The sequence below is a fragment of the Oncorhynchus clarkii genome, chromosome 21 (genome assembly GCF_045791955.1).
Source record: "Oncorhynchus clarkii lewisi isolate Uvic-CL-2024 chromosome 21, UVic_Ocla_1.0, whole genome shotgun sequence".
Taxonomy (NCBI): Eukaryota; Metazoa; Chordata; class Actinopteri; order Salmoniformes; family Salmonidae; genus Oncorhynchus; species Oncorhynchus clarkii.
In genome coordinates, this window is record NC_092167.1 from 32,532,954 (window position 1) to 32,549,238 (window position 16,285).

General features: G+C 46.1%; 2 protein-coding genes across 5 annotated transcripts in view; both read left to right on the forward strand.

The window, feature by feature from the left end:
• The first annotated feature begins 748 nt into the window (after positions 1–748).
• LOC139378918 (breast cancer anti-estrogen resistance protein 1-like) lies at positions 749–14,591 on the forward strand. Of its 3 annotated transcripts, none has more exons than XM_071121527.1 (8): positions 749–935; positions 1,528–1,904; positions 3,098–4,522; positions 5,327–5,446; positions 5,965–6,957; positions 7,136–7,210; positions 11,918–12,175; positions 12,506–14,591. In XM_071121527.1, exons 2-8 carry the CDS (start codon positions 1,893–1,895, stop codon positions 12,686–12,688), a joined length of 3,066 nt encoding a protein of 1,021 aa, XP_070977628.1. In that variant the 5' UTR covers positions 749–935; positions 1,528–1,892; the 3' UTR covers positions 12,689–14,591. The 3 variants fall into 3 exon arrangements, with proteins under 3 accessions (XP_070977628.1, XP_070977631.1, XP_070977630.1); XM_071121530.1 differs by having other exon boundaries at positions 12,053–12,175; XM_071121529.1 differs by having other exon boundaries at positions 791–935; positions 1,613–1,904.
• Positions 14,592–14,923: 332 nt separating this feature from the next.
• Positions 14,924–16,285, forward strand: part of LOC139378920 (apoptotic chromatin condensation inducer in the nucleus-like) — a 29,633-nt gene continuing 28,271 nt past the window's right edge. For both annotated transcript variants that reach the window (XM_071121531.1, XM_071121532.1), the window contains exon 1: positions 14,924–15,097. In XM_071121531.1, coding sequence (XP_070977632.1) covers positions 14,963–15,097 — 135 coding nt within the window. In that variant the 5' untranslated portion in view covers positions 14,924–14,962. The remainder of the gene's footprint in view (positions 15,098–16,285) is intronic.

A 16,285-nucleotide genomic window follows, 5' to 3' on the forward strand; every position in this document is an offset into this window, starting at 1 on the left:
TGCAAGTGATGTCTCCCTTCTGGGGCACCCGCTCTGCGGGGCTGGGGAATAGGTAGACCAGAGTGACCCTGCCCAATCCGAGAAAAAAAATAGGGAGTGGAGTGTCTCGCTTTCTCTACTGTCTCTGTCATGAAGATAATATGTATGTACACGCATCCTGGCGCAATGCAAACAGCATAGCAACTTCTTGCTTTGCCATCGTTGGTTACCACATCTCTCTTTGCCTGGCCAACACGGCACAGACTCAACTCTGGGGGCACGTACCTTACCCCCAGAGTCTCCAGAATAAAATGCTGAAGGTGGAGCTATAAACTTCGGTTTCTCCATCCTCAAAATTCTTGCGCGTTTACTGCAAGAGGGTTGTATTCAATGATGTGTATAAACCCTGGACGTCTGACAGGGGGCGCTGTATTGAATCCACCGTGCAGTCATCTTGGTAATCCTCCATTTAAAAAAAAATAATATAAATGCACTTATTAATGTCTACATTGGTTTATGACACGTTTATTCTATTACAGAAACCTGAATGCATACTTTTAAATTGTATTATGTTAGCTAAATATACAAATAAAACAATGAAAAATACATTTAAAGTATTTTTTTAGAGAGTAGTAATGTTACTGTCCCCACTACAACGACAAAAATACTTAAATACATGTAATTTTTTTTCTTGAAACATTTCACTGAAATATTGTGGAATTCCATTCATTTCTATGGAGGACTGCCCCGAATGGGAAGTGACAATATGGCCGACTGGGTTTCTCAAAGCCTCTCAATGGCCATTTTACAATCAAGGTTTTGTGTACATTATTGATCGTATCAAATTACGTAGTCCTTCTCAGGAGGGAGAGAGAAAAGAAAAATCTCGTTGGCCACGAATTCCCTCTGCTGAAATAAGGGAATGCTCGATATCTTTATTTTCTGGAGCATTACGGGTAGGTACGCTAGCTAACGAAACAATAAGTGAGTGTAATTTGATGCCTGGCTGAAGTTTGCTCGCTGCGAATGGATTTCATGCCCCCTTTTGTTTTGCCAGCTACTGTAGCTAGCAGCTAACGTTACTGTAGCAAGCTAGCTAGCCTCCATCGATTTTACATACGTGGATAATGTTGGTGAAATTGTTTGCTAGCAAAATCTTGGAAATGCATTATTTTTGCGGTATATTTTCATTTGATCAGCGAGAGGGTAAGATGCTTGCTAACTTTAGGTGGCTAGTTTACGTTAGTTAAGAAATAATACGTCATATCTATGCCATGGTCTATGCTTTTTACTGGGTGATCCCAATGTCTGGCACTGATACAACCGCTGAGTAGATTACTTTATGTCGTAAATTAAGTTTACTCATCTCCACGATATTATAGTACAGGTATCAAAATTAGAGCTAGGATGTGTGACCACAATATTGGATACGGTAAGAATACCACTGAAGTTATGAATTGGTTATAGATCAGTGGTAGACATTGACATCAAATATTGTTTACAAAGTTACAGAACATCAATAACTGATCATCATATTCCCCTGACTAGGATTCTTCTTCAGTGGTTATCAGGAGTGTGATCTAAAGATGACATCACGATCCAGCCCAACTGGCTTTTCTAATTTTCTTGAAAGTTACTGTCAACAACACTGAGCCAAGAAGGAGCAGTTCAATCATGCCCTCAACACAGAAGAACCCATTGGGCTTTGGCGAGCGAAGAAAGCTGGACATCTCTCAACCTTTGCAGCCTTGAAGGAGGCTGGTGGTGTTGCCCTCGAACACAACTTGGATCCTGTGTTTGGACTCTGCAGCAGTCACCAGTTCACCTCTTGGATATAGATGGAGGACCATGTCTGCTTGTGAGTCTGTTTGACCCAACATCCTGACAGGAGCACTGTCTGAGGAAGAGCAAACATGTCCCTCTCAGTGAGTAGAAATCGTGTGTGTGTGTGTGTGCGCGCTTTTGTATGAGAGATGGTGATTAAAGCGGGCACAGATGGAAAGGCGCCCAACTGGTGACATGGCACTATACTGCTGTTTCAATCCAGGGTACTGTTTGAATACTTTAAAAAATGCATGATCCTTTTTTCTTTGGGAGAATCATCATGACGTAACTGGATCGGGCGTGTTTAAGGACATTTGGCTGAAGTGAACCTTTCGTTTTTCCCATCAAATACTGTCAAATCAGTGATTACATAATTCAGGGAAGGGAATGAATGAAGGATGCGTTTTTTAAGTAATTGAACATTGTCCTGGCGTCCATCCACTTGAGCTGGTGTTTGAGTATAGCTCTTATTCATTTGGCGGTGTGCGTACCGTAGCAATGTGTTTTGCAACCTAAAACAAAAATCTAATCGGACAATCAGACACTGTTTCACTTTGTTTGAAAACGTTTCCTTGAGACTGAACATGGCCCGGGGCTCAGCTTGTGTCTCTATAGCCAATCCCCAGGGGGTTAGGGCTTTGAAAAGGAGAACATGATAGGAGGGCCAAGGGATGGCAATTAAACCCCAAACTAGAGACAGATGTTGCCTACCTCCCTCCCTCCCTCCCTTCCTTTTCTCATTACCATTTACTCCTCTTGTCTTTTAAATAATTGACCTCCCTCCTCTCACTGTCTCTTTTCTATTCCCCCTATAAGTAAGTAATGTGTGCAGTGACTGAATATGCAGTGATTCAGCACTTATATCAGTATGTATTTATTCATTGTGTGACTGCGCTCTGAATGAGTCTCTCTCTCTCACACCACTCTGTTTTGTTTTGCTTCTCCCACCCCATCTTTCTCTTCTTTTCACTAAGACTCTTATACAAATAGCTATTCTCATTCTCTTTCTTGGCATCAAGTCAATGCATTTGTCTATGTCCAGTCAGTATGTAGATGTGTGCTTCCCAGTGTGAAGTCAGGCCATCTCTCTGTCTCTGCATGCATTTCTCTGTCTCTGCATGCATTTCTATCTTCAGTGTGTATGTACCCCTATGAATAGGGCCCAGACTTTTTCCAGACCACGTGTTAACTAGGATACTGATGATTGTTTGTGAATCTCCCTTTATTTCTGAGTAATTATTGTGTAATATTTAAAAAATATATTTTTTGGTTATATCTTTTTCGCTCTCCTCAGACGGTGCTGGCGAAGGCCCTGTTTGACAATGCAGCAGAGAGCCCTGAGGAGCTGGCCTTCCGGAAGGGAGACATCCTGATGGTTCTAGAACAGGAGCAGGGAGGGGGTCCTGGCTGGTGGCTCTGCTCCCTCCACGGGCGCCAGGGCATCGCCCCCGCCAACCGCCTCCGCCTCCTCCACACCGCCCCCGCCCCAGGGGTCGACTCCAGACCCCCCAGCCGCGCCCCCAGCGAGGACTCTGTGTACCTCTCCCCAGTACCCCTGGCCCGCACGGCAGTCTCCACGGAGGATGTGGATGGGGTCTACCGCACCCCACCTAGCCTGGGGGAGGCCCTGTACCAGAGCCCAGGGGCGGTGCCTGTCGCCTCTAGACCAGGGGTCCTCCGGCAGGCCGAGGTAGGGGGTCGACCCCGCTCCCGCTCCAGCTCCGGCACACGCCCCTGTCCCGATTGGGACGTTGGGGTGACGGGCCGCCCCCGCTCGCCATCTCTCCGGTCCAGAGGCACAGACTCCGCTGGGAGCCTCTACCAGACCCCCTCCACCCCCACAGCTCTCGGGCCCCAGCACCACAGGGGTCTGGCTGGAGACCCTGGACCAGAGAATGTCTACCTGGCCCCCGGCGGGATTCCTCGGGCGGTGGGTCTAGCTCCAGAGGGGCCAGAGGACAACACTTACCTGGTCCCCAGGGAGACTGTAGCGGCGGTAGGCCACTCTGACGGCTGTTACCTGGTCCCCAGAGGGATGGTCCTGCCCAGCGAGGAGGTCTACCAGACCCCCACAGGAGGGTTAGTCGGGGGGACTGTGTCGACCCAGGTTACTCCCATCACTACTAGGGTCCTGGAGGCTCAGAGCTTCACCCTTTCACAGATAAACGGGGGCGGGGGAGCCCCCCTTAAGCCCCTCACCCCTCAATCCAAACTGGCACAGGACACCCCTCGGATGATGTACCAGACCCCCACCCCTGTGGGAGCAGGGATTCTCAGGACTCCACCCGTCCTCGCACAGGGATCCCCCAAACCTCAGCTGAAAGGGGTGACCCCCAAAACCCCAGGGACCCCTGGTGGTCAGGGTGGAGTGCCCTCCACCCCTCCCATCACCAGGGGGAAGCTAGCTCCTGCTGCCCCCCTCAGGGGTTCCCCCTTGCTGGCCAGAACAGGACAGGGACATGGCCGGGTGCCTGGATCCCCAAACTTTGCTCGTAAGCCCCCTCCTCCAGCCCCTCCAGTGAGGGGGGTAACCAGAAAAGACTTGCCCCAGTCCGTAACCCCTGTATCCACCTCTCAGCCTGCCCTCTCCACCCCCCAGTCGACTCCTGTACCCCAGTACCAAGAGAGTAAAGATGGAAGGATGGCGTTGAATGGGCAGAATAAGAAAGGCGAGGACGGAGAGTGTGCAGATCCTGATGACGACAGCCTCGATGAACAGGTAATAGAGAAAGGGAAGACCTTTCCAAGTTCAATGTCCCTGCTCTCTTTCTTTCCTGCCCCTCTTATTCCATCTCTTTCTCTCCACAGTCTCTTGTCATGATTAGGCCCAGAGTTTTTCCCTGTCAAGTCAGGGAAAACGCCAATCCTAGTTAACCACTAACCACGTTTCCATCCACAGTTTTAGTGCAAGTAAAGTCATACCGTTTAAGATAAAAAAATCACGACAGCTGTGATGGAAACAGGACGTTTCGGTATTAACTTGATAAATGCCGCCACATGCCGTGGAAACTCCTTTTATTTATGTGCAAAATATTGATATAACAACCATCATATCGAAGTAATATTGGAATGACGATGACATGGTGTGTGGTCCTCCCACTACGACTCGGGAAACCATGCAGTTTATTGGGCTACACATGAAATAAGTGATGAACTTCACAGGGCTGTGAATGTGCACGGTGATGACCTTGATCCTCATTTTCAATAAATATCGATGTGACATGATAATCAATGCTTGACTGCTGTATGACAAATACAAATATTCTCTCTCTTATCCATAATAATGTCATCATGTAGTTGAAAATGCGATGGAAACACATTGAACATTTTATTTTTATGCGGTACGTGAAACCTGAAGCGGGAAAGTACGTTTTGTGTGGGAAAATGCACATATTTTCTTTGTGGCCAATTGGATGGAAACTTAGCTTATGTGAACTACATGTCTGACATTGTTATACGCTTGTTATAAGCACAAGGTCACAGTCTTATAACATGCTGTCTTGTGGTCTGCCTGGTCTCCTAGGTGTATGATACTCCTCCCATGAGTAGGTGGCAGCGGCCAGCCCCAGCAGCGCTGTGTGACGATGACAGCATCTACAACACACCCCGCTCCCTTCCCCCACACACTGACCTAGAGTCAGAGGTCAGTCAGAATCCATCCTCTACAGTACAGAGACCACCGGTCTCCTCTCTCTCACTCTGTATTTCTCTCTCGACCCCTCTATTTATCTGTCCCTCTCCCCCCCCCAAGCTCTCAACTTTCCCTCCCTCGGCTTCTCCCTTTCCGCCTCACTCCTCCCCACCCCTCTCTCTCTTCCCAACCCCCTCTTTCTCTCTCAGCTCTCAACTTTCCTCCACCTGTTCCTTCCTCCCACAGCCCCGCTCTCTCTGTCACACCTGTTTCTCTGTCTGCTGCAATCTAGTCTGTCCGGTCTGAATAGTGCTGCTGCTATTTTCTCCCTGTCACACCCAACTGTTTATACTGCAGTGGGAATGTATAAGCCAGGCTATACAATCTCCTCCTCTTTTCTCCACCCTAGAATATACATCTATAACAAACAGTACTAATGACCAATGACCTTAGAATGACTGATTTCGAAAGGCTTCAAGAACAATGACAGTAATGGTAGAGCTTTTTCTCTCTCTCCTTCCGTCTCTCAGGTCTATGATATTCCCACCATCATACTTAGCACATCGTCAGAGCCCCAGCAGCAGACTGTCAACGTCCCAACGGCTGTTATTACTGATGAATCGGAGGAGGATGTTTACAGCCTCCCAACCCTTCCTGGCCTACCCCTGGGCCTGGGGGACATGTCCACCATCGCCCACCTAGAGGGGACGGAGAGCGGCCAGGTCTACTCTGTCCCCGGCTCAGGGAAGAGGGCTCCGCTTGGGCTAGGCGAGGGCAGTGACCCGGGGTCCACCACCGAGCCGGACTGTGGCGTCTATGACATGCCCGCTCTCACCCTTGACGTCTTGCCCTCTTCGACGATGTCAACGTCGTCTTCGTCTTCCACACGTCGGCTATCTGTATCCAGTAATGGGTCTGGTGATGTCCAATGGAGGAACTCGCTTTCGGGCCTTGTCCAATCGGTGCTTAGCTCTGCCTCGTGTGCCCCTGTCTCCTCGAGGGATCTGGCAACCTCACTGGCTGAGATCCTGTCCGTCTGGAAGACGAGTCAACCCGACGAGGTCCCTCCCCCTCTCCAACAGACTTGGGCCTGTCTCTCAGACCTACTTCCTGCTTTGTCTGCCGGTGGCCACGCCCCTCCGTCAGATACTCTTCTCTCTATGGTCCAACGAGCGCTGGAGGACTCCACCATCCTATTTCAGACCCAGGGGCGGCCCCGCCTCCCTTCCCAGGACTCCCTCTCCCGAAGACCCCTACCCGCCCTGCCCGTAGCTGAGGTGAAACCAGTAGGGAGCAGTATGGGACCACGCAAGGGTAGCTGGATCCAGGAGAGACCCTTACCCCCCACCCCCCAGCCGGCGTTCCCTCGGCCCCCCGCACAACCCTCCACTGTGACCATGTCCATCACTGTGGGGCAGAGCGACGGAGAGGAGGGGATGGGGAACGAGTACGCAGGAATAAGTCTGACACCCGCCCCGGCACCACTTCCTCTTGGAGACAGTGTGGGATACGTGAAACTGCAGGTCAGTCTTCAGTCTTGCTGGCACCTGTCTGCATTTTCCATTGCGTTTTACTCATTAAGCAGACACCTTTATTTAATAAGTGCGCTTGCTGGATCCAGTTTTAATAGACAGTATCTGATGTCTGGGCCCATAGCTGTATGTGTAAAAGTCATGTATCTGTCTCTTTTTTCCTCCCCAGGGAAAGCCAGAGCCTCCCTCAGATGCCCGAACAGAGAATAGGTCAAACCAGACCCTTCACACCACAGAGCCTAGGGTAAAACACACAATCATTCTCACACCACACGTACTGTCCAATTGTCACACAAACGCTCACACAATCTCATTCTCTCACACACACACTCCATTTTAACACCCATCACCACACAACTTGAATTTTCACACCACGTACACTCACTACACTCTCAGATGAATCATTGATTCTGTATATGTGTTTACTGATGAGCTCCTACCAATGTTCCCTTGTTTTCTGGGGCACCGAGATCAATTCTAGGTCTTGTGAGCGGGAACTTGAACGTTGTAAGAATTGCATTGTGTTGTATGATGCAAGAAACCACTTTATAAAGTAAATTATTACCATACAGAGAATTAGACAATGTAGACTACCCCTCTGTCTATTGGCTTATTTGCATATTCAAGCCTGGGTTGAAAAACACTGCCCCTTTTATTTAACACACGCTTTTTTTTACCTGACTGGCTTTTTGAAATGTAGCCTATACGTTTTGTGCTCTTGTAGGAGGCAGTAACTCCCCAACGCTGACCTATACTTATTTGTAACTAGGCAAATAACTTGCTAACTAGCAAAGAATGTCAACAAATGTGTATACTGCGATCTGAAAAGCGTATTCACTCGCCGGTGATTCAAAGACCGCTCGTCAAATCAAATTTGATTGGTCACATGCACATGGTTAGCAGATGTTAATGCGAGTGTAGCGAAATGAATGAATAAGAATATGTACATATAAATATATGCATGAGTGATGGCCGTGCGGCATAGGCAAGATGCAGTAGATGGTGTAGAGTACAGTATACCCTACATGACTCATCTCATATGTTTAAAGTGACGAGTGATACATTTATTACATCCAAATTCTTTATTATTAAAGTGGCTAGAGATTTGAGTCAGTGTGTTGGCAGCAGCCACTCTATGTTAGTGGTGGCTGTTTAACAGTCTGATGGCCTTGAGATAGAAGCTGTTTTTCAGTCTCTCGGTCCCAGCTTTGATGCACTTGTACTGACCTCGCCTTCAGGATGATAGCGGGGTGAACAGGCAGTGGCTCGGGTGGTTGTTGTCCTTGATGATCTTTTTGGCCTTCCTGTGACATCGGGGGATGTAGGTGTCCTGAAGGGCAGGTAGTTTGCCCCCGGTTTATGCGTTGTGCAGACCGCACTACCCTCTGGAGAGCATTGCTGTTGTGGGCGGAGCAGTTGCCATACCAGGCGGTGACACAGCCCGACAGAATACTCTCGATTGTGCATCTGTAAAAGTTTGTGTGTTTTTGGTGACAAGCCACATTTCTTCAGCCTCCTGAGGTTGAAGAGGCGCTGCAGCGCCTTCTTCACCACGCTGTCTGTGTGGGTGGACCATTTCAGTTTGTCCGTGATGTGTACGCTGAGGAACTTAACTTTCCACCTTCTCCAGTACTGTCCCATCGATGTGGATAGGGGGTGCTCCCTAAGCTGTTTCCTGAAGTCCACGATCATCTCCTTTGTTTTGTTGATGTTGAGTGTGAGGTTGTTTACCTGACACCACACTCCGAGGGCCCTCTCCTCCTCCCTGTAGGTTGTCTCGTCATTGTTGGTAATCAAGCCTACCACTGTAGTGTCGTCTGCAAACTTGATGATTGAGTTGGAGGCGTGCATGGCCACGCAGTCATGGGTGAACAGGGAGTACAGGAGAGGGCTGAGAATGCACCCTTGTGGGGCCCCAGTGTGGAGATGTTGTTTCCTACCCTCATCACCTGGGGGCGGCCCGTCAGAAAGTCTAGGACCCAGTTGCAGCAGACTGGCATACAGCAGACTGGGATAGGGATTGATTGAATATGTCCGTAAACACACCAGCCAGCTGGTCTGCGCATGCGCAGGGGACCGCGGCTAGGGATGCCGTCTAGGCTGGCAGCCTTGCGATGGTTAACACGTTTAAATGTTTTACTCAAGTTGGCTGCGGTGAAAGAGAGCCCGCAGGTTTTGGTAGCGGGCCGTGTCAGTGGCACTGTATTGTCCTCAAAGCGAGCAAAGAAGTGGTTTAGTTTCTCTGGGAGCAAGATGTCAGTGTCCGCAATGGGGCTGGTTTTCTTTTTGTAATCCGTGATTGACTGTAGACCCTGCCATATACGTCTTGTGTCTGAGCCATTGCATTGTGACTCTACTTTGTCTCTATACTGACGCTTAGCTTGTTTTATTGCCTTGCGGAGGGAGTAGCTACACTGTCTGTATTCGGTCATGTTTCCGGTCACCTTGCCATGATTAAAAGCAGTGGTTCGCGCTTTCAGTTTTGTGCGAATGCTGCCCTCAATCCACGGTTTCTGGTTGGGGAAGGTTTTAATAGTCACAGTGGGTACAAAATTCAAAAGGCACTCGCACACTTGAGCAATCTACTTTGCAGGTGCATGGCAACAATTGAACAGGAAACCGCACACTGCTCTTGATAGTATCACTGATATTTAATAAGCTTACGTATCGGCCTCACGGCCTTCGTCAGCTTTTGTGATTTTTTTTATATTTGCACCCTTATGTAGACCTAGCCCCACCCACATCCGTTCCACACATCGACTGGGTTTGGAGGCAAAGGAAAAACAAATAAGTGCCACCAAATATTAATATGCATTTCATAAATATTACAAAAGTGTGTATATATAAGACGTATTAAACACGTCTGTAAAATCTCAATGAGGACATAGCAAGTTTTTATTAGTCATTGGGTACATTGTACGAAAAACAGAGTAATCTTAAATAGGCACATAATTCATGTTCAAATTCACAACATAACAAACATAGGCATTTCATCATTAAGTCCTTTAGGAAATAATGTCTGGAGGGTGAAAATCCCAAAACCTTCTCTTTTACTTAGAGTATTATTGATATCACCACCCCTGTCTGATATCTTAACTTTCTCAATGCCACAAAATCTAAAGGTGAAAATGTCATGCTTCAGGTCATTGAAATGTACTGCGACTGGATAATCCCTGTCGTTTCTCCCATTTGAACTTTTGTGTTCACTAATTCTCTGTTTGAGAGAACGAGAGGTTTTACCGACATAGCAGAGCCCACATGGACATTTAATAATGTAAATAACATGGGTGGTGGAACACATAATAATGTAATATATTTGGAACCGTTTTCCTGTGTGTGGGTGGCAGAAATATTCACACTTCATCATATTGTTGCACTGTGCGCATCTTCTGCATTTATAGCTACCATTTGGTAAAGTTCGTAAAAGAGCCTGGCTGATTTTCTTTTGTGGCTGGCAGTTGGCATGAACCAATTTATCGCGTAAATTGCGACCTCACCTATACACAATAAGTGGTGGATTTTTAATAGTCACAGTGGGTACAACCTCACAGATGCACTTGCTAATAAACTCGCTCACCGAATCCGCGTATACATCAATGTTGTTGTCTGAGGCTATCCGGAACATATCCCAGTCCACGTGATCGTAGTAATCTTGAAGCTTTGAATCAGATTGGTCGGACCAACGTTGAACAGACCTGAGCACAGGTGTTTCCTGTTTTAGTTTCGGTCTATAGGCTTGGAGCAACAAAATTGAGTCGTGGTCAGATTTGCCGAAGGGAGGGTGAGGGAGGGCTTTGAATACTTTGCGAAAGTTAGTAGCAATGATCCAGAATGCTGCCAGCCCGGGTCGTGCATTCGATATATGCTAATAAAATTTTAGGGAACCTTGTTTTCAGATTAGCTTTGTTAAAATCCCCAGCTACAATAAATGCAGCCGCAGGATATGTGGTTTCCAGTTTATGTAGAGTCAAATGAAGTTATTTTGGGGCCGTCGAGGTGTCTGCTTGGGGGGGATATACACGGCTGTGATTATAATCGAAGAGAATTCTCCTGGTACTTAATGCGGTCGGTATTTGATTGTAAGGAATTCTAGGTCAGGTGAACGAAAGGACTTGAGTTCCTGTATGTTGTTATGATCACACCACGACTCGTTAATTATAAGGCATATACACCCCCGCGCTTCTTCTTACCAGAGAGATGTTTGTTTCTGTTGGCGCGATGCGTGACGAAACCGGGTGGCTGTACCAACTCTGATAACGTATCCTGAGTAAGCCATGTTTCTTCTTGGGCTACCCCCGCCAATAGAATTCTACTCTGTTGAGCTCTGGCTCTGCCTTCAACAAAATCAGACTACATTTTGCAAAGTTAGATTTGTTTTGGTTTGTTGCATTGAAAAGTGGCTGAATTAATGTTGATTCGATCACAGAAAAAACGTTGATCTATATAATTCCAACTAATGGGGCGAATTCAGTGAAGTTCAATCTCTGCTCAGCCTAGCATTTCTTCTGTGCGGCAGTCCTGGAGGAGGTGCGCACGACCACGCATGCGCTCAGTCACTGGACTGTCCTTCAGTCCAGTGAGTCAACATTGATCTACCTAACTGTAGGTTACTTTGACAGTAAACCTGGTCTCTCTCTGCCCCTTTATCCAGTTTCAACCTGCCTGGATCAACTCAACTTGTTTACCTTAACAGTATCTCTCCCTAAATCTCACCGTTTCTCTCCTTCAGCCATTTTTATGCTCACTAAATCTCTAGGCTTAGGTTGCATCCACATGTCATAGGCACACAACAAGAGGTCATCTGTGATTCTAAGAATTTGACATAATTGACAATTGGGGCCCATGACACAATAAATGGCAGTTCCATGAGTGACAATGTTCATTCTTTACCCTTACAATGATGGCTCTATCTCACTCTCTCTTGTCTGTCTTTCTCTTTCTCTCCATCCAGTTGAGCCCCTCCCCTCCTCTGCCCGTCTCCCTCTCTCTGGAGGACTCAGAGTTGCTCTCCTTCTATTCTTCCCAGTCTCTGTCCCACCTCTCCTGTCTGGCCGATTCCATTGACGTGCTCTTCCGCACCGTGCAGGGGAACCAACCTCCCCGCGTCTTCGTTTCCCGGGGGAAGAGTTTGATCGTGACGGCACACAAGCTGGTGTTCATCGGGGACACGCTCTCCCGCCTCCTGACCTCTCCTGACCTCAGGGCAAAGGTCAGCACACATTTCATGACAGGGTTGTTTTCATTAGGGCACACTGTAGCAAAATGTTTTGAAACTGGAAAATGGAAACGAGTTAAGGTAGTTTCATTCAGTTTTTCTTCAGTTTGGTGCCTAATTTACACGATGTTGCATTTAATTCCAAATGTAGGGTTTGATATGACATACAAAGATGAAGAACAGCTTGTAACATAATTCATATGAGATTTAGGTCAAGGTTTAAGGCATTAGGGACAAGATTATGGACTTTTAGTTTAGATTAAAATGCATATTGTCCTATGATGAATCCATAATCAATATCTTTTTGTCTTTCTCTCTCCGTAGGTCACAACCTCAGGTGGGCATCTGTGTCAGGCCCTGAAGGCTGTCGTTGTGGCAACGAAGGGGGCAGCCCAGAACTACCCATCAGTCGCTGCCACCCAGGAAATGGTGAACTGCGTGGCCGAGCTGTCCCAGCATGCCGCAGGCTTCTCCGGCCTGCTGCAGCGCCTCGCGGAAATATCTTGACATTATTTCTTCAACGTCTCTTCTTATAACGTGTTTACAATACATTTTCTCTCTACTTTGAAATGCCTTAGTTGTTGTTACAATGTGTTATCTTTCCAATTGAACAGTTTGACGTTTTAAGTGAGGTTGAAACATTGAATTTCAGTCCAGAAGAAGAACTGATCTGTGGCTCAAATTGCCTCCCAGTTAGATTTTGTGTGTGTTCTTGTATGTGTGTGTTGGTTGGCTTTTGGTTCTTTTAATACCTAGTCACTTCTGTGCTTTTGGTGCCAAGCACACTTTTCATCTTGTGTGTCCTGATTGATGAACATTGTTTTTGTTTGAACCCTGTTCGTGACATTTAGTGTCCCTTGTGGGCCACTGTATTATTGGAGTCAAACTATTTCTGTTCGGTTGCCATTATTTTCTCTTCCATTGAAATAACTGTTTCTTTTCTTTTATCTTTGCATCCTTATTTATTGTAGGTAACCATCCATCCCCCTCCTAAAATATAAATCGAGCCTCACATTCTGCTGTTTGTTAGTGCTATGGAGGAGAGCAGGGATAACTTGATGAAGGTGCAGTTGGTGGGTCTGTATGTTAACGCTGTGGCAGCTTTACTGTGTGTTTCTGCCTGGGCTTGGTGTTGCATTTGAGAGTCAAATGTAATAAAACAACACTGTAAAAAAAAAAGTACTATAGGATGTAAACTATAGGAGTTTGAAAGATGTCTAAATCAGATCTGGGACCAGATCACTCTTTTACCCCCTGCAGTTTCCTACCTTGCAGTCTGGAAGACAGGGAGTGAAAAGAGTGTTATATATGAGTTAATTATATGAGTGTTTAAACAGGATTGAGATATGATAGATGGCACGATTGAAAGAGAACATGAGGGGGGGTACTACTCTTGTGAAAGGGATAATGGTGGAGCAGTAGAGCGCTTAGTCGGTCATGTTTGTTCCCACAGTTAGGCCACCAAGTGGAAAACCTGTATGTAAACTTTTACTTCTCTCCACCTGTCTCACTTTCCATTCACTCGCTTGTCCCCCCTTTCTCCTTTTCTCTTGATTTCCCACACGCATTTCACCTTTCGTCACACACCCTGGCTTTCCCACACAGCTCTAGGTACTAGTTTGGCCATATTCGTTCTTGGGCTACTCCTATCCAATCCTCTCAGATCCTAATAAGTGCATAAGGGGGTAAGGGATAGTGGTTCATTTGGGACTGGGGAGCAGGTTTCTAGGCTTTCGTGTTGTTGAAAGGCACTAATTGCCCCTTCAAACTCAATGCTATCACCCACACCCTCACTGGTACTGCTGTCTCAAAGTCTATGCAGCAGTGGTATGTTGGTGATAGGAGGATAAAATGAACAAAGATGCATCAGTGCCAAGAAAAAGTATGAAGAACTTTCACCAAGCTCTCGTGTTTTGCCTTTGTGCTCTTCCTAGTGGAAGGTAGCAGTATTTCTACAGAATGCCTGCCTGCACAGCGCACACCACATCCATGGCCTGACAGTAGAAAATAATCATCATAATAATAATAATTGTATTTATTGATAATTTTGTATTTGCTTTATGATCTGCTTGGCTTTAAGTTGCTTTATTTCTTATATGCACGTATTTAACAGGGATATTTTCACTTCACACAGTGAATTACATTTTACTACAATAATGGTTCAAAAGAACAGGTGGAGAAGAGCCGTTAGTTTGATTGAGCTATAATATTTTTTTTTAGACTTTTTTTTTTGTACCAGAATATATTTTTGAAAGTTTTTACACTAAAGTGAATTTGTTGGTATTGGCTCCATGGCTAAAAAAGCCATATGGATCTATCCAGTCTACATTTCATGAAAGTTGAACACTACAATGATGCCTGACTATGTTCCCCTCAAAAATGCACAAATACATTTGTACAATTACATTGATTGTTCTGTCTTGCTGTGGATTATTTCTGATGAAAATATGTCTATGTATTTTTAAAAAGGTGTTTTAAGTTCACTTTGTTGTTACATGTTTTTTTGTCAATATTTTTCTGACATGATATTGTGCACTGTCTGGTTCTGGAAAGGACACTCACATGGATAAGTTAAGTTAAAATAATGTGAAGTAATTTAAAATATTTTTTTGAAGCGTTAACAAGGCTAGTGCAGTATTGGCTGGTAACTACAGTAGGAAAGCAATCTCTTTCCACCCCCTCCGGAGATTTCCGAACCGTGACGTTAGCGGGGATTCGGAAGACGTAGTGACGCCTGTTGGAGCTCGAGCGAGTCGACAGAGCGAGTGACAGGAAAGCAAAATGGCGGATGAAGATGTTACGCTGAATGGTAAACCTCTACAATCGCTCCGTGTGGCAGACTTGAAAGCCGCTTTGGAGCAACGATGCCTCCCTAAAAGCGGGGCGAAAAATACACTCATTAAGCGACTGAAAGGGGTAAGCTTGGCTCGGGTTTTTGCTTCTATCAACAAGCTGATCAAGTTCAGCAGGAGGCTATAGAGTGGGGTTATAGGCCGTGTGTCGGTAGTTCGGGGGAATGCATAATATTTGGCACTCATACCCGTGCGGAACATTTCAAGTCTAGCGAATTATGCATCAGTGTGTTTAACGATGTCGAAGCAAATTTAAAACTATGTCTAGTGTGGTACAACACTCTTCAAAGTTGAGATGTGTTGCACGGCCCGAACTGAAGGCCCAACTGGAGTGTGTGTTTATGCTAGCGAGCTAACTAGCGGTACTAGTCCCTCTACTGTATTTTTGAGCTGCTGTCCTCGGGCCCGCGCTCTGGGAGGAGGGGGCAGGGGGATTGGGTACGCGCCTGCCCATATGCACGGTTTATAGTAGCTCACTAGTTACATAGTTCGCTTAGCAAGACAAGCATGTTTAGGAGATAATTAACGTGAAATTGCTTTTCTTTTCCTCTTCAATTTACTATTTGCCTAAATTAAATTTTGCTAAACACTACCACAGCTGGAAAATAAATCGCTTTCCTAAACACTAGTGCTGCATATGAATGTGCCCACCATCAGAATGAGCAAATCCCCAATTGCATTATAATTGCCACATAAGTGGCGTAATAACTTAATTGCACACAATGCTCAGCAACCACACAGATATAACGACAGGCTTTTTAATCTGCCATGCAGTTTCCTTTGCTTGTGTTATTACAATGTCATGTGTGTGAAAATGGGCTATTCTTCTCCCGAATTTCAAATTGAATGCAAACTAAAGGTTTGCTGGCACTCTATAAATGCAATGACCTGAGTCGAATTGGATTTACGCATCGCGGTGCAGCTTTGCCCCTCCTATGTAACTGACATCGACCGATCCCTTTCGCTTCTACGTTCCCTATTTATATGGAATAAAAACGGCTTTGTTCATTAGAATATAATATCCATGCAGAGGACAGGACAGAGAGAATGAGTGTTTTGAGACCCTGCTTCTGACCACGATGATGACGTGTTGGGTATGATTTGCAGCAGCACAGAAACAACTCCAGCTAGAGTTGGTTCATAGGAACTAGAGGTCGACCGATTCTGATTTTTCAACACCGATACCGATTATTGGAGGACAAAAAAAGGGCCGATTTTTTAAAAATGTATTTGTATGAATGAACTGAATGAA